This window comes from Rhincodon typus, chromosome 4 (assembly GCF_021869965.1).
Source record: "Rhincodon typus isolate 14 chromosome 4, sRhiTyp1.1, whole genome shotgun sequence".
In the NCBI taxonomy this organism is placed as follows: Eukaryota; Metazoa; Chordata; class Chondrichthyes; order Orectolobiformes; family Rhincodontidae; genus Rhincodon; species Rhincodon typus.
In genome coordinates this window covers 91,072,536-91,097,514 of record NC_063335.1, presented here as the reverse complement: position 1 = coordinate 91,097,514, position 24,979 = coordinate 91,072,536, and the positions used below count along the sequence as shown (strand labels likewise).

Genomic DNA, 24,979 nt, shown 5'->3' with positions numbered 1-24,979 from the left:
CTGCTGTGTTCATCCAGCTCTACACCTTGTTATCACTAAAACCTTGTTCATTTATTTCATTCCAGTTTGCAGGAGCTTGCTTTGCACAAAATGCTTGTTTCCTATATTAAAACTGTGCCTATGCTTCAATGGAACACTTTTTCTTTGGCTGTACAGTAGTTTTGGATGTCGCAAAAAGTGTGATAAAATTCCAAGTACTTCTTTTTTGTTCGCCATTTGAATGGAATAAAATGAGCACATAAAGGGTTATTTGAACTGTGTTGTGTTCGGGGCTGCAGAGAGCAGGCAACTAATGGATGACACCACGATTTATTAGTCTGTTAACTAAGACTAATGTCCTGAGCAAGATTGCAAAAGTCTGGATGATGGGTGTATACAATGGATGATTTGCATGTTGGCATGTTTAGATCGTGACTTTACTACGAGTAGCACAGGTCTGGAATGTTTTCCTCTTAACAGATGTTGAATGTCTGAATAATTAATGGTCATGGGCCCAAATGCAGCTTGTGGAATTCTGTTTCAGATCATTCAATGATGACTTTCCTGTATTCTACAGTGAATTAAACCACTGGTTGAACTGGCTGGTGAAATGGGTCAGGACTAGCAGCATTACGATAGATGAATGTCTCATCATAGTCCCCTCGGAAACAAATAACTTGCATTTATATACTGCCTTTTACAACCTCAAGACTTCTCCAAGTATATTGTAAGCAAGGGAAAAGACTTTGACGTGTAGTCCCTGCTGTAACTTAAGGAACAACTCAGTAACCACACAAAACGTCCCACAAATTGCAATGCGATGAATGATCCAACAATTTAGTAATGTTGATTGAAAGAAAGAAAGAAAGAAAGAAAGAAAGAAAGAAAGAAAGAACTCACTTGTACGTAGAGCCTCTCAAAAATTCAGGACATTCAAGATCACATTACAGCAGGCCACTAGTGACAAAATTGGCCAAGTTTTTAAGAAATTCCCTGCTCTTCAAATAGCGTAAAGGGATTCTTCACATACATCTAAATGGGCAGACAGGGTTTTGTCAGTTTAACATCACAACCAAGCAATAGCATCTGCAGATATGCACACTACCTCAGCAATCTATTGAAGTATCAACTGAAATGATGGTATTAAGGTTTAGGTGCAGGATGTCAACCCAGGATGTTCCATTAGAAATGAGAATACTTATTCTTTGGGACAGAGACTCAGAACAAGTGGCTAAATCTTAACAGAAATCAGCTAAATGTCATTTTCATCAAGTTTCATGGATGGTTTCTATCTCCAAGGCTCAATGATGCTTCTTGCAAAATGGTTCCCAAGCAAGGGAGCACCTGATACTGCCAGGATACTTGGTGCTGGTACCACATTTAAATAGCCATTGCACACCTAGCCAAGCACTGGTATTCCATAGCTGCCCTAGACACACAAAACCCAGATATGACAGACAAGGGGAAATTGGCACCTCACTATGCAATCAAATACCAGGAGGTCCTGGTGGACGGGTGGTACAGAGGAGAGACGTTCTCTTTCCCCATGACTGGCAAAGACATCCAGGTTATCAGATCCTGCTACCTGGGTTAGTGTGCTCTTCACAGTACGATGAAATGCCTAGCAGTGCCAAAAGAAGGTCAATGACCTTCTCTGCTTCACTGGGGTATCTCCGCTACTGAACACACCTCCCGAAAAGGCTCTGCTTTACCACTCTCGGTGTTGCACGAAACATATTTCCCCCTACCCAAACACCAAATGACTAACCCTGCATGCCCTTTGTGCTGCCTACTCACTGACTTGGAACAACCCACCACCTGTCCCACAGCTATACCAACACCAACAGCTGTAACTGCATGTTCATCACACTTCCTTTTGTCTCATTCCTGGAGAAAATGGCCCATAATAGGGCAGAAAGGGCTAGACTAAGTGTAGGGAGTCAGGTATTCATCTTCTCACCCACTATGGGGAGATGTAAATAAGATTTCATATTTGTAAATACATGCTCGCATCTTACCATCAGTTGTATGAACAAGTCTCCAACTACCCACAAGTGCAACAGGTACAGAGCCCATGTACTACATACTGCTTGATGGTCCAATGTGTGAAGTGAGCAGCCCCTGCACCTATTGCAGGCTATGCAGACTTCATCTTTCCAAGCAGCAAACTCTGTTATTGCATCACAGCTTTAACGGGATTCATTCATTGTCTTGCCTGATGTGGTCAGGAGTGCTTAGGGCAAGAAATTGGGTTGCACACACCATGCACAGCTCATAGCTTCAGAGTATGGGTGCCTGTGTAATCCCGTTGCCCCTTCAAGGGCCTCACATTGTTTGACTTGAAGCCCCTTGCTTCAGAGAATGATACATTTTACCCCGTTCACTCTGGTTAAGGTTGCATCACTTATTATTTATAGCACAATGGGAGGAAACAATGGTTGCTCTTTCAACAGTGAATCAGAGGCTTAGCTTTTTCATATTACTGAAGGCCCAAACATAAGCACTCACTTCCTGTTAGCCCTTCTGTCAATCCCATAAGTCTCGCTCCCCACGTCAGCACTCAACCTGTCTCTCCAAGTCTTCATCCGTATAGTTTACCCCTCCTGGCCCAGGCATATCAAATAAACATGTCAGACCACCCAATGAATGCCCCTGCCCTTACACACATCACATTACCCCTTCTTCTCCCATGTTCTGTTGGCTCCTCACCTTCTATATTGATTACCGTAATCCCTTCTGCATCCTAGCATTTGGGCTGCATTTCCCCACAATTAATGTTTCCAGCTTCTCTCCTATAGCAGTGGGCCCTGATAACTCTACCTTGATTTTTAGTGGATGGACTCCAGAGCTGACCACGGCCAGCCTCTTGAGTGACTTAGCCCAGACAACGAGTGACCAAACCCCTAAATGATACTCGTACAGCTCCCAAACTGTGATCCTGTGACTCCCAGGACTGTTTACATTGGATGCACAGACTCCCCAGACTGTAGAGGTACTGATCCCCAGACCACAACTGTCCTGAGTAACTGACTGACTGGGCCCTAGCCCTGGGCTGATCCTGGAAGCTGCCCTTCACTTACGGTACCAGGAAAGCCCTGACTGAAAGATGTCTCCCTGGCCCAGGACTGCTCCCTTTAGACTGTGGGATGTGGTTGTTTGCCTGCAGCACATGCAATGTCTTTGTTGAACTTGCGGCAAGCACATGGTGCAGGTGAAACATTGATGTAGCACGGTGCTGCACAGCAGCATATCCAACCCCTTGACTAACACCAGGTCAAAAATACGACAAGCTGCTGTGCTAAAGAGAAAGACAAGACAGAAGCACTGTGATCCTTTATTGTCCAGCTGAACACCCAAAGAACAAACAGGCAAAGCAAGGCAGGAATACTGTGAGCTATTGGTGAGTCTTGAGATATATCCTGCTCTAATCCATGAGTTGGATGCCCATCAGGACATGCATAATATCCTTGCAGTAGTAATTCAATAAGACTATGCCACTGTACGTTAAAGTGTATCACTAATGTGCAGAATCATACTGTAAGTGGATCAGATAGGTGACACGGAGAGGCTAATACATTTTGGATGCCAACATCTATGGGCATGAGGTGTGCGCGGTTACGGTTTGTGTAATATGCCCAAGACATTAGTGTTGGGTGTCCAAGATTGACTTCTGGATGAGCAAGCGGCAAGCTAGAACTGTTAGGTACCCAACTGGATTCTCATGCTGGGAATTCTCAAATCTAGTTTCTATGCATTGAGTGGGAGAAATAGAGCCCACGTTTTAAAGAGGTAAGATTCAGTTAAAACAAGGGTAATAATAAATGATAATCCCTACTAAAAGGGCCGCTTGCTGCCCATTTATAAGAAACACATCTCAACTTTTGCAATTTGGTTGGAAAATGTGACTTTTTGGTTCTAATGTCAGGGAGGGCCTCCCTGGCTATCTCACCTAACTTTCCAAAGACTCTCACCCTAACCCATATCATTCAAAGATTCTACCCATATATTCTCAACAAAGTCATGCAATAGTGCTAACTGCCCAATGCAGTAGCTCCACTCTGTGATAGTGTGAATTTCCTGTACATCATTTGAAGAGAAGAAGGAATTCAAAACAGAGACTAATAATTTTATTTGATTAGTGGCCATAGGGATCTCGAGAAACAATGAAAGTTTTATCAATAATGGTCGTATTTCAAGAAAAAAAAACATATCTTGTTGCATTTAAGGACACCATGTGTCAATGTCCTAGTTGAGCGAGTAAGAACATTATACCCACCTATAAAGGGAGACATCTCTACAGTAAAATGATGGTGGACCATCTGACGACTCTAAAATTTGGTACTTGGTAAATTTAAACAAACAAATATAGTGCCTTTAAGTGTAATAATGCCCCTTTGGATAGGTTCAGAAATATAAATGAATCCAGTAATTTTTAAAAAAAAAAAAATCTTCATCCTTGGAATGAGGGAGTACCGTCTGGGCCAGCATTTATGGCCATCCTTAATTACTCAGAGGCCATTAAGAGTCAACCACATTTCTGAGAGTCTGGAGTCACATGTAATCCAGTCCAGGTAGGGAAGGCAGTGTCGCTCCTTAAAAAACCACATTAGTGAACTAGATGGATTTTTCTAACAATCGACAATGGTTTCATGATCATCATCATCACTCTTAATTCCAGAATTTAGTGGAATTTAAATTCCACCATCTGCTTTGGTGAGATTCAAACCTAGGGCCCCAGAACGTTTCTTGGGTCTCTGGCTTAACAGTCCAGTGATAATACTACTCGGCCATCACTTCCCCACTTAAACGAAGGGAAGCTTGACCAAGAAGATCAAATTTTAAAAGTGAATCTTAAAAAGAGGAGAAACAAGTTAGATATTTTGGGTTACGAATTCCAGAACTTACAGCCTAGCTGGCTGAAGACACAGCTGCCAATGTTGGAATAAAAAAAAAAATTGGGAATGCAGAAAAGGAAGAACGCAGAACTCTTGAAGTCTTGTCGGGATAGAGGACGTCATAGGGATAATAAGGGAAGAGATGGTGGGTGGAATCTGCACACAGGTTTACAAATTGTAAAATTGAGGCTATCATGAGTGAGGAGGCAACCTGGGTAAAAATTATGATGGCAAGGATTAGGATTGTTTGGAGATAGAAAACCATGTAGGAAAGTGTCAGAACTGGAAGATGAGGGACTTGATTCCAAGCCTATGCTGAAGAGCACAGGGAGGCTCCTATAAATGGCTTCAGTATCCCAGACTAGAGAATGCAAAAACAAACTCAGCCTGGCTTGCGCTTTCTGATTACTATCCAGAGCACCAGCCAGTAGGTGTAGACACAAAGCTTTGGACTGGCTGTGATGCCTTACACTAGCAAATAGCCTGTTAACCTTCAGTGTCTGTGTGTTCCCACATGAAGAAAGGCTACTGAATGAGTTAATAATATCAGCATGGGCCAGTGCCTTGGGAGAGGAAGGAAGAAAATGGACTTGGCTGATATACAGGGAGGTGGGACATGGGACATGGGCTTAGGTCCAAAATTCCCAAAAAATAAGTCCATGAATTACCCCACACTGAGTTACTGAATATGAACACACCACTGATGGGAAGGGGTGCAGAATACTTTTTTTTTTTAAAATGAGAAACAGTAAAGTGTCTGATTGTTAACAATCACATTTAAAAGCACTGCAATTCAGTTAGCAGATTCTTGATGAAGCAAAGTGGGAACTGTTTCACTCTCCAGCCTTTCCCCAGAATACATCATCCAGAGAAATGTGTGCGCACCAGAGGCTAAGTTAATACATTTCCTTTCACACCTTTGTCCTTCAGCATCCAAGGTCATAAAGGCCACCAATGAGTTTCAGTGTACACCTGACAGCACCTCAGTTGAAGCAGAGGAAGTAATTCAGACTCTACAATACCACCATTGCCCAGTTTCTCCAGTCTAGAGCCCAATCAGAATGGAGTCTGGTTTGTAGAATCACCATCTATTGCCCTATCCAACATCTCTCCCACAACAAACACCATAGAAAACAAATCATTTATCTCCCCAATGTTACGACACCTTGCTGTGTGCTATTAGCTGCTGATTTCTAATACTCGGGAGGCCTGTGAACCTTCAGCATTCTCTAACTCTGAGGGCTATGGAATTTCAGTCTTTCTGTATGTTTAAAAAAGGTACAGATTGATAGATTTCTGATTACCAGTGGTTTGCAGAGCTGTAGAATGGGGTTTGTAACAGACAATCAGCCTTGATGGTATTGGCTTAACAAGCCAACTGGCCTAATCCTTTTTCTTTGCTCCTAACAATGACTATATTTTGAATATTTTGATTGGCAGTGAAGATCTCAAGACATCTTGAGGACTCAAAAGACATTTTTATGGGAGTTATTTCTTTTGATGGAGTATGGTATGGCAAACTTTAAAGAGAGGTGGAGGACAATATTTGTCCATTAACAGTAGATCATACCTGTGGAGAAGGATTTGAAACCCTTCGACAGATAAAAATCTTGTATTAGCATCATAACGCTCCTTAGTGGCAGATATAAACCTTTCATTCTGTATCTGAAACACATCTCTATCCCCAACTTACCTGAACATAACAGAGATCACCTCCCCAGACTCAGTTTCAGAGCCCAAGTCTGAAGATAAATGTTCTGAGGGCCTATACTAACTGGAAAATGAGATTCCATGAAATCCATATTAAAATTGGGCTGCATGAAGATCCTTGGACAAGAGATAGAAAGCTCCTTTATAGAAGGCAAGCTTTATAGAATGAGAACATTAAGAATTTAAGATATATAGCTGAATTTCAGATGTTCACTCAATGTTTCCACACTGGTTCAGAACTGAAATCTTAGTATATTATCCATTCAGATAGAGTTCTTAGGGTTCAAATCCAACTGAAACTCAAAGACAAATGAAGGGCAAAATATTGTGGATTCTGGGCCTCAGACACAAACAGAGTGCTGGAGAAATTCAAGTGGTCTGGTAGCATTCATGAAGAAACAGAGTTAATGTTCCAAATTCAATAATGATCCTTCTTTGGAACTGTAGCAAAAGATCATAGACTAAATAAAAAAATGATTGCTATCTCAACCCAAAAATGGTCAAAAACTACTTTGGGAAATTGTCTTATCATTTCTTAAAGTGGGGGATTACCAGGTTGTGTGGGAAGGAAGTCTGATCAGCAAAGAAAAAAATCCTGGTGAGAATTGCAGACAGGTCTCAGTGCAGTGGTCAACATGTGGAACAGAAAATAAATCAGGAGATAAAACAGGCATACAAGAAAGGCACCATTACATTTATCATAGGGGGCTTCAATGTGCAAGTGGACTGGGAAAAATCAGGTTGGTAGCTGATCAAGAAAAGGAGTTTGTGTAATGTCTACAATTTTTTTTTGAGCATCAGGGCAGCATGGTGGCTCAGTGGTTAGCCCTGCTGCCTCACAGCACCAGGGACTTGGGCTCAATTCCACCTTCAGGAGACCATGTGGAGTTTGCACATTCTCCCAGTGTCCGTGTGGGTTTCCTCCGGGTACTCCGGTTTCCTCCCACAGTCCAAAGATGTGCACGCTAGGTGGATTGGCCATGCTAAATTGCCTGTAGCATTCAGGGATGTGCAGATTAGGTGGGTTATGGGGAAAATGGGTCTGGGTGGGATGCTCCGAGGGTCAATAGGGACTTGTTGGGCCGAAGTGCCTGTTTCCACACTGTAGAGATTCTACGATTTTATAGTAGAGTCCACTAGGGAACAGATAGTTCTGGATTTGGTGATGTGTAGTGTAGTGTAGTGTAATGAGGCAGACTTGACTGGGGAGCTTAGGGTGAAGGAATTTCTAGGTGGCAATGACCAATGATATGATTGAATTCACCCTGCAGTTTGATAGGGAGACACTGGAATCAGATGCAATAGTATTACAATTGATTAAAAGGTAACTACAAAGACACGAGGCAGGAGCTGGTCAGAGTTGATTGGAAGGGGTGCCTAGCAGGGAAGACACTGGAGCAGCACTGGCAGGAGTTGGAGGGTAATTCGGGAGGTGCAGAAGAAATTAATCCCATAGTAGGGAAAACATACTAAGGGAAGAAAGGCAAAATGAAGGATTGTGCAACAAGCCAAGGGCAAAATATTGTGGATTCTGGGCCTCATGGTAACCATGGCTGACCACAAAAGTCAGGGACAGCACAAAAGCAAAAGAAAAAGCCAAAGGATTGGGAAGCATTTAAAAACCAGAGGATAACTACAATGGGGGAAAAACAAGTGAAATAAGAGTATGCTAGCCAATACTACGAAAGAAGATTGCAAGAGTTTAAGATATCTAAAAAAAGCAAGGGAGAACTTTGGACTGCTGAAAAATGAGGGTGGAGAAGTATTAATTAGGGATCAAAGAAATGGCAGAGGAACTGAATAAGTACTTTGCACCAGTCTTCATGGTGGAAAATGCCTATAGCAGATCAGAACTTCAAGAGTCAGGGGACAGGGCTATTGGCCTTCTCTAAGGAGAAAGTGCTGGGGATGCTGAAAGGTCTGAAGGTGGATAAATCAACCAAATAGATGGACTACACCTCAGAGTTCTGAAGGGAATAATCTGAGGAGATTGTTGAGGCATTAGTGGCAATCTTTCACTAGAGTCAGGGAGGGTCCCAGAGGACTGGAAAAATGCTAATGTAACACCCTTATTTAAGGAGGGAGGGAGGCAGAAGACAGGAAACGATAGGCCAGTTACCCTGACTTTGGCCATTGGTGATATTGGAGTCCATTATTAAGGATAAAATTGCGGAATACTAGGAAATAGGGCAGAGTCAGCATGGCCTCGTCAAGGGGCAGTCACACCTGACAAATCTATTAGAATTCTTTGAGGACGTAATGAGCAAGGTAGATGAAAGGAGAGCCAGTGCATGTGATTTCCGGAAGGTCTATGATACGGTGCCGCACAGATAAGATAAGAACCCTGGTGTTAGGGGCAAGTACTGACACAGCTAGAGGATTGGCTGACTGGCACAAGGCAGACAGTAGGGATAAAGGGTCCTTTTCAAATGGCAGACGGTGACTAGTGGAATTCCACAGCAGTCAGTGTTGGAACCACAACTATTCACATGATGCATTAACGATCTGGACGAAGGAACGAAGGGCATTGTCGTCATGTTTACAGATGACACAAAGGTAGTTGGAGGGGCAAGTAGTGTGGAGGAAGCAGGAAGGCAGCAGAAGGACTTGGGCATGTTAGGCAAGTGGACAAAGTAATAGCAGATGTAATACAATGTGGGAAAGTATTAGGTTATATACTTTGGTATGTAGGATGGAGGCATAGACTATTTTCTAAACAGGGAATGGCTTCAGAAGTCTGAAGTGCAAATGGACTTGGGAGTCCTAGTTCAGGATTCTCTCAAGAAGAATGTGCAGGCTCAGTTGGCAATTAGTAAGGCAAATGCAATGTTGCCATTCAATTCAAGAGGGCTAGATACAAAAGCAGAGATGTCCTGCTGAGGTTGTATAACATGCCGGTCAGACCACATTTGGAATATTGAACAGTTTTGGGTCTCATATCTAAGAAAAGGATGTGCTGGCTTTGGAGTGGGTCCAAAGAAGGTTTACAAGAATGATCCCAGGGTGAAGGGCCTGTCATATGAGGATCTGTTCAGGTGTCAAGGTCTGTTCTTGGAGTTAAGGTTGAGGGGGGGATCTGATAGAGATGTATAGAATAAAGAAAGGTCTGGGTAAAATGGATGTGGAGAAGAGGTCTCTACTAGTAGGAACCAAGCGCACAGACTCAGTGAAGGGATGACTCTTTTGAACTTAGACAAGGAGGAATATCTTCAGCCAGAGGGTGACAAATCTGTGGGACTAATTGCCACAGAGATCTGGAGAGGCCAAGTCATTGAGTATATTTCAGACAGACAGAGATAGGTTTCTGATTGGTAAGGGGGAAATCAAGGATTATGGGGAGAATGCAGGACAATAGGGTTGAGAAACATATCAGCCATGACTGAATGACAAAGCAGAGATGATGGACTGAATGGCCTAGTTTCGCTCCTACATCTTATGGTTTATAATCTATTGGACCAAGGCTCAGTGAAGTCAATAGCATTTGCTCATTCCAGAGGTTATGCAGTAGAGTTTAAATTTGGCGTTAAAAAAAGTGTGGTGGATCAAACACCAGTTAAAGAAGCTACCAAATGTTACTTCTGTGGTGAAAGATTTTGTAAGAAGTGGACAATCTGTATTTTGAGTTTTATGCTCAAAAAAGTTCAAAGTCTACCCATGCTGTTTCTCATGCATAAAGGTCACAGGCTCTCTCCTGAACTTGTCAATTCATAATCTGACAGTTAAAACTGAGCTGGTTAAAAATGCCTCTAGGCAAAACAGCCTTTACATAAAAGAAAGAATTGGGATTTATATAATCACATTATCACACTTAAAAAGCTTCACAACTGGTATGCAGTGACTAGATTGAGAATTTCCTCTGGGCCAATTGTACCTGTACTTCAGCAAATGTAGCAGTTAAACAACTGCAGCTCCGAAGAGACTATGAGCCTACATTGGTGAGTGAAGCAGAACAGTGTTCACAGCAATGCAGAGTAGGTACTAAACAAGGAAACAACCTTATTTCCTTTGACCAATAGACCAAGCGACCAAGCAGATTTCCTGCTTTGTTTGCAATTTTTTGAAACTTTGACATCTTCCCAAGCAGCATGAGCAAACAAAAGGGTGAATTTTACTATGGAGTGGGGAAACCTCCCATCCCTCAAACAGGGAGATACAAAGCCAGAGGATGGCACCTCTGACACTGCAGCACTTCATTACTGCACTGAAGTAATGTCTTAGATTACAGATTAAAGTCCTGGAGTGAGATTAAACTCAGTCATCAACTGAAATATTTAAGAATTACTTAGGTTCAAAGAGAGAGAGCTGGCACAGCTAAATAAATTGGTGGAGCAGACTCAAAATGGGCTGCCTCCCTTTCCAAAGGGCATTATCTGCTCCACCCTCTCCATCTCCCTTCCTGAGGTCCATAGGAAGATTTCTGGAATACATTACCATTTATCAGCACATAATAAAAAGAAAACAATTACATGTCTGACCTTTTATTAGAATCAGATGTGCTCTTTAAAATGTGAAAGGAATTCAAGGAAAAAAATTTAAAAAAAAATGTAAACATCACAAGACAAATTTCTTGAATAACAGAAAGCTACAGATCAGAACCAGTCTTCTTGAAAAATAGCCAAAAAGCAGCTTTAGAACTGTTGCCCATTAAAAAAAAGGTATCAGAGATCAAAGAATGTCCCAGTAAAGAGAATAGGCCATTCAGTCCATTGGTCCTATGGGTTACTTTCACCCACGATCTACCTGCCCTGACTCACCTCCACACTGGATCTCCTGGGTATTGCTCAGGATAATCTATGATATTCTGTGTAATAAGGACATGATTGTTACACCATGTAGCATGCTCAGTATTTTTAAACTAATGTCTAGGATGTGAATTTCCCTAGCAAGGCTAGAATTTATTGTGCAACCTGAATTGAACTCGAAGGGGATGGTGAATGGACTTCCTGCAGGTTGTGTGGTGAAAGCATACTCCGTGCTGTTATGGATGGAGTTCCAGGATTTTGACACAGCAGCAAAGAAGGAACAGTGAAATATTTCCAAATCAGCATGTTGCGTGAGAAATGTTGGGGAACTGTGCCAATGCAGCTGCTGCCCTTGTCCTTCTAGGCATAGAGATGTTGTGTTTGAGAGGTGCTGTTGAAGAGAGCCTTGGCAAGTGGCTGCAATTCATCTTGTGGCTGGTTCGCACCACAGCACCAGTGATGGAGGGTGTAAATTATTCAGGGGTTAGCTTGGGTGGCAAAAAGTGGTTTTGTCTTGGAGAGAGTGGAGAATGTGTCACAGTCCTGAAGTGTGCTTTGTAGATAATGGAAAAGCTGAGGAGTCAGGAAGTGACCTGTGTGCTGCAGAATTCCTAGCCTCTGACACACTCTTGTAGCCTCAATGATGTGACTGATTCAGTCACATTTTTGATTAATGGTGATGACCAAGATATTGATGACAAGCAATTCAGTAATGCCAGTGTGATGGAAAGGTGTTTAGATTCTGTTGTTACTTGTCAAGTATCAGCCCAAGTCTGAAAGTTTTCCAGGTTTTCATGCAGGTAAGACTGCTTCATTATCAGAGGAGTTTCAAATGAACAATGCACACAGTCAACCATCCCCAATTCAGATCGGGTGTTGGAGACAAGATCATTGATGAAATATCTGAAAAAAATTGGACCTAGGACACTGAGGTTTTCCTGAAGAGATATCCTGGGAGAGAGAGAGAGAGAGATGACTGACTCCAACAAATCACAGAAGTGTTATGGCACAGAAGACGACTATTCAGCCCATTGTGTCTGCAACCACACCCATCTTCCTTCAGTCAGTGGTGACTTTACCCCAGTTCTCACTGACCTCTGATGTTACATTCAGTCAAAAGGATAGTTTGGATCCAGATGGTAAATAAGGACTCAAGCTACCAATTGACAGTACACTGACCAACAAGAAAAGGATGGAGAGTTTTCTACATTACATCCACCACCCGGCCCCCACTCCCCACATTGGTTCTCTCACCCAATCTGACGTGTCTTTCAAGGCCAAGTCAAATGGTTTGATAATGGTAATGATGAAAACCGAAAGCCCTCACACATTGCACACTTTCCCCTTGTCGTCCATGGTGCTTTTTCCAAAGGATGTTCCACATGTACTCTTTCATTGAAGCAGGGTGGTGGATGTCAATGAGGGGGGAGTCTCCTTGTCCATGTTTGCCCCAATGTCATGAGGCTTCATTGGGCCCACAGTAATAGAGAACTCCCAGGGCAATGCCCTCTTGGCTGTATACCTCCTGACAGGACATTTCTACAGATGGAGGAGGAGTCAGGAACATTTGTGACATGCATAGGTTGGAGTTGGATTAAATAAAATAGAATCTAAATGAACAGTTTATCAAATTTTGGCTGGACACCCCAGATTTCGGGATTGACAGGTCTGATGAGGCTGTGTATCCGGTGCCTAGTTTGATGTCAGGTTGTCTGCCCAGTTAAATTATTAGTTTAGCAGCGATTTTGGTCATCTGAGTGGCTTGCAATTTCATGTCAGAAAGCAGTTGAGTAAATCACATTCTGCTGGGTCTGGAGTTAGATGTAAACCGGACAGGGCAAGGAGGCAGCTTTTCTTTCCTAAAACGTTAAGGGGCAGTTGGGTTTTTAAAATAATATGCTAATTTTATAAATCACCTTTATTGATATTGCTAGCTTTTCATTCTGCTGCCAAGACAACTGTGTTTAACCAGGTCTGTCACTGTCAAAGCCACAAAGACAAATGGATTTTAACAGGCATGACCAGAGACCATTTAAGCTCTGTCACAACAGGGAACTGGAAAAGCAACAGGTGAATGTAAAAGCCCAACTCCCAACCCAAGAAACCCAATTGAGTAGTTGACATGGTTTTCAAATATATACACACCATTTACACACTGGAGTGTGCTATGACACATGTAAATTGGAACAGGAATTGTTCGATGAAACACTGATCATCAGCCATCTATATTCCCTCTTACCTCCTGGTAGTTGCAGGATTTTGCAAATAATGGAGTTGTTTGCTAATCAACCTTTATGTGTCAGATTACAATTCACACCATTAGCTGTCTAGTGGGTTGGTAGTAATCCATATTGGTGCATCTTTCAATTAGTTTCAGTCTTGAGAGTAGGAGGGGTGGGTTAGAAGCTGGATTGTACCCAAATTGGTGTAGGATGAAAGGTGCTGTACCCATTGTATGTGCTGGATGAGACAATGGCAAGAAATTGCTTTGCTGCTTGTTACTATTGAGCTGTTGACACAAGAGGGCAGATCTTTGCAGGTGGCCTATCACCACAGCATTGTGGCCCTTAGTGGTATTTATAAGTAGTGAGGTAGGTAGGGGCAAGGCATGTTTTAGGCAGCTGTCAAGCAATCCTCTACAGTGTCTAAACCACATGTCTTTCACTGACTATACAATGTTGACGCTTGGAAGGTTGGATCCACCTTGGAACAAAGATTTCATGCATTAGGCTGCAACAACAATCACAGCTTCATACTGTGTTAACATGGGAGGTGGGCATACAATTGGATAGTTTGGGTGAGACTTTTTTTTTAAAAAGTAGGATATGATGGGACAGTGCAAACTAGTTTAGACCAGGAATTTTCCTTTGTGTAGGCCTAGTGTTTCCACAGCTCTTCAGCTTCTTCATGAAGACATTAGTGGGAGAAAACCCACCCTTTGCACAAATTCGTCACCACCACCACATGACCCCACCATGTCCTGTATCACTATCTGATCTGTTGCTGTCAGTACTGCTGACCTGGGTACAAAGGGGAGGAAGAAGGAGTGAAATTGAACTATACGATTTCTAGCACAAGAAGCTGCAGAAATTTAGACAGGTGGTCTACATAATACACAGGAATGAAGTGGAATGGAATGGAAACTGCATGTCTGAAGGCTGGGGCTGTAATAAAAGAACCTACAACATTAGTATGAATTCTTTCAAGTAGTTTGTTCCCAAACTGGGAGCATTCCCTCTTTTTTTCACCCCCTGCCTAACTGAATGTATTTCTACATTAGATTGGTCTCTTTACAAGCCCCACATTAGCATCAAAAACAAACTTAAAAGCTGTATTAGGTTCTCTCTACTACAAAGGCAAATAGCTTGGCAACTCTTGGGTTTTATTAAAGTCAGCTGCATGTTGCAGAGTCCGACGGTGATATCGAAATCCAGGAATGGCCATGCACCCACTGATTAAAGATGGAGTTAGCTTTAAGAAAGCCTTCCTAGAAAGGATTTGGCAGTTTATTTTTTTCCCCCCAGTCTGATGTGATGGTGCAACTCAACTCAAGGACAAAGAGTCCCATTGCTTACGCACAAAATCACTGCTAAACAGCTGTGTGTAACTTACCACCCTTCAGGTAATGGTTAACAAGAGTTTCTAATTCCTCTGGCACATTAGAGTGTGACACAATAAAAAAAAAGTCCTGCTATGGCAATTGTGCCCTTTAATTGGACTGAATTGGGTCATAATTATCAAATCAGAAACAAGTAGGAAGGGGGTCAATTGGGAGAAGGCTTCCCTCCAGAGTGAAAATATTTTCAATTCAAATCACAAATCAGAACCAGGCAGGCACTTCAGTGTTGCAGTGATAAGCTTTAAACATTTTCAAGTGCGGCGTGAGGCATTAGATAGATCTTAAAATCGCTTGACACCAAAGAAGAACGTTCTACTAATGTCTCAGCCAATGTTCCTCCCTCAAACAAAGGGCAAATGGATTCTTCAAAATTTGCCTGATTACTGTTTGCGGAATGTTGCTGCTAGCATTTATTTATTTTCATGTGTTTCTAAAGTAACTCATTTTAGCAATTATTGTTGTTTGAGATGTGGCCGACGTTAGCAAGGCTGGCATTTACTTCCCATCCATAAGAAGCTGGTTGTGGTTGTTCTTTTTGAACAGCTGAAACTTTAGTTGATTTGGCTACAGCTAGACTGGTGAGGAGTACTTCCCACTTCACAAATTCCCAGTGAATTGTGTTGGGATGTTTCATTTTAAAGCCTTGAAGTGCTAGGATAGGCATTCTTTTGCACCCTATGGCTGTGAGGTGTTGTCAGAAGTAGGCTGCCTGTACAAGGTCATCATTCACCATGTATATACTACAGACATCAGAAATACTTAAACAAGTCTTGGAAAGTGCACCTTCATGGAGCAGTTCTTTTTTGGCTTCAGATGGAGCCCTGGAATTATCTTATTTCATTGTATGTGCAGACAAAAATTCTTAGAAAATGTGTCAAGGAATATAGGAACAGGAACAGGATCATTTGTTTCCTTAAGCATGAAATATTAGCCTGGCTGATGTGCTCAAGCCCTGGAGTCAAGTGTGACTCAGAGGCAAGAAGACTACAAACTGATACAAATTGCACACTAATGGTGTTGCTTTCAAAACAATACTGATTCAATTACCCTTCAAAAAGTAAAATCAACTTGGTCACTGATGATCACTCACCTTGACACCAACGTTGGTGTTGTGCAGATCTACGCGAGCTCGTAAATCTTTGTTGGATTTCTTTTGCCCCATAAACTCTTTGACAAACTTGTTGCTGTACTTGAGATTGTCTCCACAGCCTCCCCACTGCCAAGCTTCCCGGTTTTCCAAGTCAGGAGCTTCATCACAGGTACATCGCTCCATTCGTCCAGCGCTGCAAGCCTTGGCAAGGGCATGGGTCAATCCAGCAGAAGAGATGGCATATAGGAAGGCAGTTTCTTTAAAACCTGAGAAACAAAAATCAATGAATTCATGAAATGTTGGTCGAGGTTTTAAAGCAATGATAGATATTTGCTGGTCATCCAGAATTTTTGGTTCAGTCATAGGGTTTAAAGGCCAGAGATTTAAAGGCAGAAAGGAAGACTGAGGCGAAGAGTCTGGTTTCAAATTGTGTTGCAAGTCTCGATTTCAAAGCATGAGGAACAAGGCTGACAATCCAGTACATCACAGAACAAGTGCTGCGCTGATGGAAGTGTTAACTTTCAGGTACCTTGATGTAAAGGATTCCGTGGGAATATTTTAACAAAGGGGAGTTTACCCAATGTTTTGGCCAATTCTTAGGGTCGTAGAGGCTTACAGTTAAAAAAGGCCCATTCAGACTATTGAGTCTGTGCCAAAGGAAAACTAACTTTCTTATCCATTAACCAACATCACCAAAACAGATTACCTGGTTGCTTTTTGAGAGACTGTCGGGCAGGAACTGACAACTAAATATTCTACACCACAATAGCAGCTATACTGCCAGAGGAATTCTAATATCCTGAGGTTGACAATGAAGGCAGCATAAGTTAATGCAGCCCATGTGATGATATGGGCTGCTTTGTACATTAAAGTTGTTAACTGTCGCAGATTCCCACATGTATAATGCTATAGGTCTCCGCTCTGCTCTCAGGGAAGATGCTGAACAGAACCAGACACAGGCTTTACCCAATGAAAAATGCTGGTGGTGGAATCCCACAGGGCACAGGTTGGCCACCATCTGACAGCCTTTTCTAAAGTTGGGGTGGCAACACAGTCCTTTTAATGTTGACAATCCACTTTCTTCTGTTATCGTCCACCTCAGGTGTATCTCAATATCAACTCCTGGGTAGGAACTATGGGCCAGATTTAAGGAGTGGGGCAGTCAGATTGCTACTCTGCTCCTTTATTGCTGTGCCAAAAATAAGCTCCACATTTTTGGCAGGAGATTCCAATTACACATTTTGCAAAAACACAGATTGTCCCACCAATTGAACTGTATCCTTGTACAAAGGGATTGTTGTTGGGCTGGCGGGGGGGGGCGGCGGCGGCGGAGTGAAGGGAAGGCAAATGACATCCCATTTTGCACTGCTGTAGTTGCAGCATTCCGGCGATTTAAATATCCAGCAGCATAAACAGCTGCATTTATAGCTCCTGTGAAACGCCAAGTGTGTGCGAGGTTAGAGTGTCAAGTGGTTAGGGCACCTGACAAATGATTAAGTGTTCAGGGTAGGTTGGGGAATAGGTTGCTCAGCAGTTGTGGTAGGGATGGGATGCTAGGTGGTGTTGTGTCAAGCAAGGGAGTATGGAGGTTTTGGGTATGGGGTGTTGGGACAGAGAGAGTGTAATGAGTCTGGGCTTTATGTAATTGTGAGGGGGTGTAGTAAGTTTTTGTTTGACGGGGGAGGCGGGGGGGGTGGGTGTGGGGGGTTAGGGGAGGCGGTGTGTGGTCAGCGTAACAGTCATCCAGAAGTTAGACTTGGTACTTAATTGTCAAACTTTTTCTCAGTAACTATTCACTTAATTGCAGTGGAACCCTCGGAATTCCAATTTAAAATGCATACTTTGAGGGCTCCAGGTGTAGGGGAATTGCCCATCGGAATCTTCAACTTCCCTGACTTCAAAGTCTCAATGTGCAAATTCGGTCTGCACTGCAGCAACTACTAAATGGCCATCAGAAAATCAAGTAAACAATTGAGTTGATGTTGTTCCTTCAGAAAACAACATTTTGCAATACATTGAGTAATTTACTGCATAACATGTGATCAGTAGAGCATTGATAAGAAACAAGTGACTTTGAACCTATAGCACCCACAAAGGTTTCCCTCATGCCACGTCTGGGTCTGTTTTAGAGTAATTTAGAGATTGATTGCTAAGATTAGTCAACAGTTCCATTATCATGTCAATACCAGACCGTTAGCAGTGAACTAGAAGGAACCGGATGACTTTTTATCCATTAATTCCTATAATACGCTCCAAATAAACAGGGACCGATGTTCAAATCCAACTGTGCAGTTGTATATTTCTGTTGCAGCTCCTTCCATAAAAGGGAATAATTAACTTCCATCTGGCAACAAATATCTTTGGTCTCAGTGGCAGGTGTTTTACGGTAGACAGCAGGGAAGATCATTAATTCCCAAATAATACTCTACAGCTGATATCTCAACATCAGATCTTACATTGTAATGTTGAAAGAAATAAAATTTGATACCCTTAGGACCCAGGAATGGATTTTGGAGCTTCCAGAAATCAAGAGCCAACAGCACTCCCATTGAGCCACAGATGATTCCTCCTGGCATAGGCACAGCCTTGGATTCTAGGGTTGCTTGGCTAGGGGCAGGGAAATTGAGGAGGGCAAAGAGTTTACATTTAATGCCTTGGCCAATCTAATGGATTGTAGGATAGGTATTTTATTGGTTGCCGGTTGGGGATGGGAACATTCATAAGCATCCATGATATGCTTCGTTGTTTGGCAGGGGTGGGGGGGGGGGGGGGGTAGTGTTGGCTTCCAGCTCCAATCTCCTTGGACAGAGACACTGAATAGATATCCTCCCATTCGGTATGTAGGGATTCTTCACCACTGACGATGTATTGGCGGCCTAGCCAAAATTTTCTTCAAGTGTCTTTTTGGTTTTAAAATTGCCTGCCCACTTCCATTCAATGGATCACCAATTCAGGTCTAGTCCCACCACTGGGAAACATCCCCCAGCAGGACGGCTACATTGGGAACTGTCGGCACGCAGCTCTCCACATTATTTTCCCCCAACCCCATACTCCCATCTGGCTGTATGGATGGAGTCTATGCTGTATGGCAGTGACATTAACCTAACCAACAAATTCCAAACTCACCCCATCCTCTCTCATAGTACTTACATTAGCCTGATTCAGAAAAGTGAAAAAAGTCAACCAGGCTCAACAGACCAATAGTAAAGTGAGCACAAAGGCCACCTGATTAACTATCGAGTTAACATTTTCCACTTGGGTTAAATCTAAGATGCAAGATGGTGCCAAAGAACGGTAACAGTTCTGCAGCAGTGGGTGAAAGAGACTCAAGGCTGGCCAACTGCTTCAAGCTGATGTCATCCTCAGTGTGGATGTGGATGAGCCCAGATCCAGGCCTATGGCTAAGCCCTTAAGGACTACAATGTTGTACTTTTAACTTTATTTCTTTATTTTTCTACCTTTACACCGGGTCTGGTTTATTTCTGTGTTTTAAGATGATGCTGGAGAGCGATGACATGAGTGAAAAGTGTTGCACATATTGTAATAAATAGATGTGACAATAAATAAATTAAAAGGAGGTGGTAAGGTCATGGACAAACTGGAAGGTAAGTGCAGGGCTATAAAGGCTATGGGTTAAGGAGCCTATGAGGAATCAAGTTAATGAAATTCAGTACTTAGAATGAGGTAAGATACTGTTTGAAGGTTTCTGGTCAAATTGTGGTTAGTATACGGTTAGGGGTCTGGAGGACGCTGCCTAAGAGTGTCGTAAGGACAAATTAAAATCATGCCTTTGAAAAGGAAACTGGTTAAACCCCTGAAGGGAAAACATTTGCAGAACCATAGGGAAAAGTCTCCCTCCCTGGCCTAACTAAACCACACTTGCAAAAGTTGTCAGCAGTTGATGAGCTGAATGTCCTTGTGTGCTGTGACCTATGACACTTCACAGATCCCCAAGGTAAGAGGGCAGCTAGTAGTGGCCATTCTGTTCCAATAAGTTCCTTTCTGGTAGCTCCCTCTGTGCAGACAGCTATATGCAAATCAGAAGAGAAAAACCATCCTAATTACACAACAAGGAATCTACATATGCAAAGCAAGCTCTCATACCATGGTAACATTGAACAGACAGATATGGATGGAGGTGGTTAAATGAATGGGCTAATTGGTTACAACATTTTCAACTCTGAAATTTAGTTTTAATACAGCCAGAACTGATGGATTGAAAGTTTTCCTTTTCCCCTGTCTCTACTCCTTATTGCTGATTTATCAAGGATCTTGGACAGTTTGTATACTACTTGCTGTTGGGCACAAGTCCATGGTAGAAAATTACTAAATCATTACCAGAATTCTACTAAGTTGCAATCGTATTAAAATGAAGCACCAAGATATAGCTGTGTGGCAAATTGTACTGTTACAATGATGAAATGGTGGGATTGAAGGACAGACACATTGAGACACCTTGATTCAGCCTTTTACAACCCTTTTCTAAGAAAGTGGTGCTCAGATACATGTGATCTCCCTCCTTTAGTTTCTTCTAAATATTTTTCGACAATCTGCAAAAATTGCTGCAAGTAAAAAAGGAGTAACATGAAACATAGAAGGAAACAATGAGCTCAAGAGCACAATTTCCTCGAGCTTTCTGAATCTGTGACCTTGTCACTAGCAGATCCTTGTAAGGAAGCCTTAAAGGTAGGGAAGAGACTGGAAATCTGGCACCAAACCATGTTCCCAGTGCTGCAAGATGCCATTTTGTATCCAATGGGCATGTGAACAGAAATTCTGGCTGCTTTGGTAAAGGCCGAACAAACAGGTGCATTTGCCCAAGTCAAAAGTCTATACTCATGTGCAAAGAAGAGACTTTAAGCCTGCTTCTGACCAGAAATTACTAGGGTTGATGACCTCTAGGGAAACTAATGCTAAGCTATACAGAAAAGAAAAGCAAAAGAATGGATCTTAGTCACTTCTATCCACAATCAGGGGATGTTTAAATTCATTCCAAATCCTACTCACCTAGACTTTCCCCATCTTGGGACCAGACCTGATAAAACACCCCAGTCCAGTCACATTCCAAGACCCAGCCCTATTCTCTGGATTACTGTAGTGTTCCTTAATGATCTCCTGGCCCCACAATGATTGCACACAGAAGGCCAACCATTCCTTTCCCCTCCCCTAACAAATATACACCCAACCATCCACCTGAACATTAGCTCAGACCACTGGAATCCTGCCGAATATATTCGACAATAACAACGAGGATCAAGGCCAAAAATCCGGTCCTCCTCAAGCCTCTTTTGAAAATGGTTTGCTACCACACTGTGGGTGAGGTACTCCAAAATGGAGAGTGCTAAATTTTTAGCCAGTGTTTAATAGAACAGTGTGAAGGGATTTTTTTTTTTGAAACTCTAGCTAACCTGTACTGTAGCTACCTAAGCCCTCAATGCTTACATAAAGTGTAACAGGACACTATTCCACTTCTTTGTGCTCATTTCTCATTCACAATACACTTGTGCCCAAATTTCAAAAAGTACAATCATCATGGTTAGCAATCTTATTGTTTGAACAATCAACATAGCCCTCATTTTTTCACTGGATGTATTTGCCCAATTGAAAATGCACAGCTTAATGCATCTGCCATAATGCTGGAGCCAGATTCTGACAACTTGTACAAGTGGGCAACATCATGACTATTAGTCAGTTTAATATTTGATATTGGACAAGTCAGCAGTTGTGGTGAGAGATTCTTTTATTCTTTGCACATGTTTTATAAGAGAAAGCAAAGTGTGCAATTTAATTTTTAATTAGATGATATTGCATATATGGAGTTTCTGAAGTGAACAGCTTGCAGCAGTCATACCCAGGCTCATAAATCAGCATGCTGCATGCCAGATGTCCTGTAATAAACTCATAACCTTTTTTGCTGGCAAGGCAATTGAAAATGGAAAAAATAATTACAGTCAAATGTACTTGTCCTCTTGGACAAAAATGCTATATTAATTTCTCATTTAAAAATATCAAAAGTTTAAATCTAATCATTGTTTCTTCCACTGAAACAATTGAGGTCTGCTCTTTAGCCTCTTGACTGTGGGTTCAAGTACCAAGGCTGCCTGATACACATTTGCCTGTCAATTCCTGTCTGGAAGGCTTCATTTGGCTTTTCACCCCTCCCTCAGACTGCCCTTTTCTGATATATGTAATTGCTATCTGTCTCTCATTGTGTCTTTTCACCCAGTGGGTGGCTTTCTTTCGAAGTCCAATTGATCTTGCCAAAAGTGAGCTTGAGCACTCAAGTCACAGTGAGCTTTCCACTACAATTGTCAGCATAGACTCTCCAGTGTAGAGGCAGGTCTGAGCCCATCAAGTCGACACAAACCCTCAAGCAGCATCCCACCTAAATCTGCCCCCCATCTCCACCCTATCCCTGTAACCCTGCATTCCCCATGGCCAATCCACCTAACCTGTACATCTTTGGACTGAGGGGAAACAGAGCACCCGGAGGAAACGAACAGACACGGAGAACGTGCAGACTCCACAGACAGTTGCTGGAGGGTTGAACCGAACCTGGATCCCTGGCACTGAAGCAGCAGTGCTAACCACTGAGCCACCCAACATGAAAAATTCCAACCCCCTCGCTTTGATCTTAGTTTCTTTCATTTCTTGTAATCTGGTGTAGAGCCAGCACTTATTGTCCTTCGCAGGTTGGCTAAGGTGATGGTAAGCCATCTTTTTGAAAGTCCTGCAGTGCAATAGTTTAAATTCAACTGAATGGCTTGATAGGCCACTTCAGAGTGCAGTTAACAATCAATACATTGTTAGGGTACTGGAGTCACATAGTCCAGACTTAGGAAGGGCTAAAGTACATTAGTGAACCAGTTGGATTTTTACAGAAATTATAAACAGGCCCATTTCTATGGACAACATTTATTGCCAGAAATTTTAAAACTAATACAAAATGTCCAGACTGCCTTGTTGAACTGAGTTCTTCAGGTTAAAGTTCAGTAGCACAGACATTGTCTAGTCATGTTGACAGTACATTTTATCCATCCAAGTTGTTACGTTTGCCATTGTCATTCCCCTCACTATATGGGCCTCCTTTAGTGATTATCACTTCAGTTTTGCTTTTCTCAGGGCAGGGTACACAGTCAGACATTCAGAGAATGCTTACAGGTTTAAGGATAATCATATAGTGACCAGAGGCCACCTCTAGTCACCAGATGACAAGTGCTGGTAAATGCAGTAAGTAACATAGTTCCATCCTGTATCGAATTGTGCTCATCAAGATCCCAACTTCTTTCAGAATTAGATACTTTTATAAAGTGTTACCGGACTCCTTGTGTAATTTTGTAGACAATGAAATCCAATGCTATTTAAACTTCAGAGGGTGAAGCTTTTAGTTAACAGCAACCATCCTTCATTATTGGCTCTGTTGCCCCATGTCTTAATATAGCCAATTTTTGCATTGGGTCTTTGTATTAATTTTTGTTCCCATTTTAAGTGAAACACTTACAGGCAGCTGCAGGGAGTCATTGGCCAGTGATTCAGCCACAAAATCCCTATGGCTCCAACATAAAAATGTTAGTGAGCGGATCTCATGTTATCATGTACAGTCAGTCAGCTTGATTAGGCACGGGTACCCTAAATACCTGAGCAGTGCAAATCCCAGTGACTTTATAATGGGCCTGCATTTCTTGCTGTTCTCTTATTCCCTTTCATCCTGCTGCTTTACTCACCAAGTCTTTCGCCTTCTCATTGTGTATTTTATTTCTTCTCCCTTATGTTCCATACTCTCAAGAGACACTTCCAAGCTCTAGTTCCAGGTGACAGACAATTTTCTCATGTTTCTGTAACCTTTTCCTACATTGATATTGTGTATGTAAGTAATAGTTCCCTTTTGGGTCTGTTCCCTCTATTTCACTTGTGCCTTTTCCCTCTTTCTCCATTTATTTCCATGCTCCTTTCTCAGACCTGGTGTTTTTCTTACCTATAGGTATTTTTACCTCTGTCTCATCTGTTGGCTCCCTCTCCCTTTGACCTTTTATCATTTCCACATATGTCTTTTCCTCTCCCCTAGGTAATCTGTGTATTTTACTTCCATTTCTCATTTATCTTCCCCACTTGATTCCTTTGTTCTAGTTTTGCACTGTACATTCATTGATTGACTGTCATGTGTACCATTGAAAAGCTGTTTACAAGCAGTACAGGCAGATCATGGTAAGCAAGGATAGAAAGAAGCATATGGGTTACATAGCACACAGCCTGCGCTAGGTGGGATCAGCATTAGCAATGACAAACATTTCCTTTTGTCAGCTAATACACTGGTATGGTACACCATCAACTAGCATCCTTATCCTATAAAGGAGTGCAAATGCAGCACAACTTACTTCAACTGCCGCTAAAATCTTTCCTGGTTCCAGAAATGTGACTCAACATCAAATCCAAGAAAAATATCCATTACTCCACCAGTGTGATATTTAATTTCCTACATCATCTACCCTGGATTCTGAGCAAGACGGCTCAGTTTCGAACTGAATTAGAATGCAGCTTGGTGCCATGGCTCATGTTTATTTACTGCACACTCAATTGAGCTCATGCCACATTTAGAATTGGAACAGAGATCATCCCTCCAGTTTACCCACAATATTGATCAGGGGAAAAAACACAACCTCCTGAGAAAGATTGTTTCCAGTAGCAAGCTGCACATTTTTTTGCCTTGATGGATACCATAAGGTGAGCAACTGGTTGCTTTAGCCACATCACTGAAAGGAAAGGACAGTCAAGTGACAAATAGATAACTTTTTTCAACGAGATGCACTACCTTCTGATATCAGTAGATCAATAAGTGAGTGACCAGCCTACGTAGCAAGAAAGGAGATGGTTTGGGGCCACTGCTGTTTGTCATTTTTATAAATGACCTGGATGAGGGCGTAGAAGGATGGGTTAGTAAATTTGC

The 24,979-nt window shown here is 42.2% G+C and overlaps 1 protein-coding gene across 1 annotated transcript in view; it reads right to left on the bottom strand.

Moving 5' to 3' along the window:
- The window catches only part of wnt9a (wingless-type MMTV integration site family, member 9A), a 73,047-nt gene that overhangs the window by 17,001 nt on the left and 31,067 nt on the right, over positions 1-24,979 (bottom strand). The window contains exon 3 of the mRNA XM_048596421.1: positions 16,036-16,301. Coding sequence (XP_048452378.1) covers positions 16,036-16,301 — 266 coding nt within the window. The remainder of the gene's footprint in view (positions 1-16,035; positions 16,302-24,979) is intronic.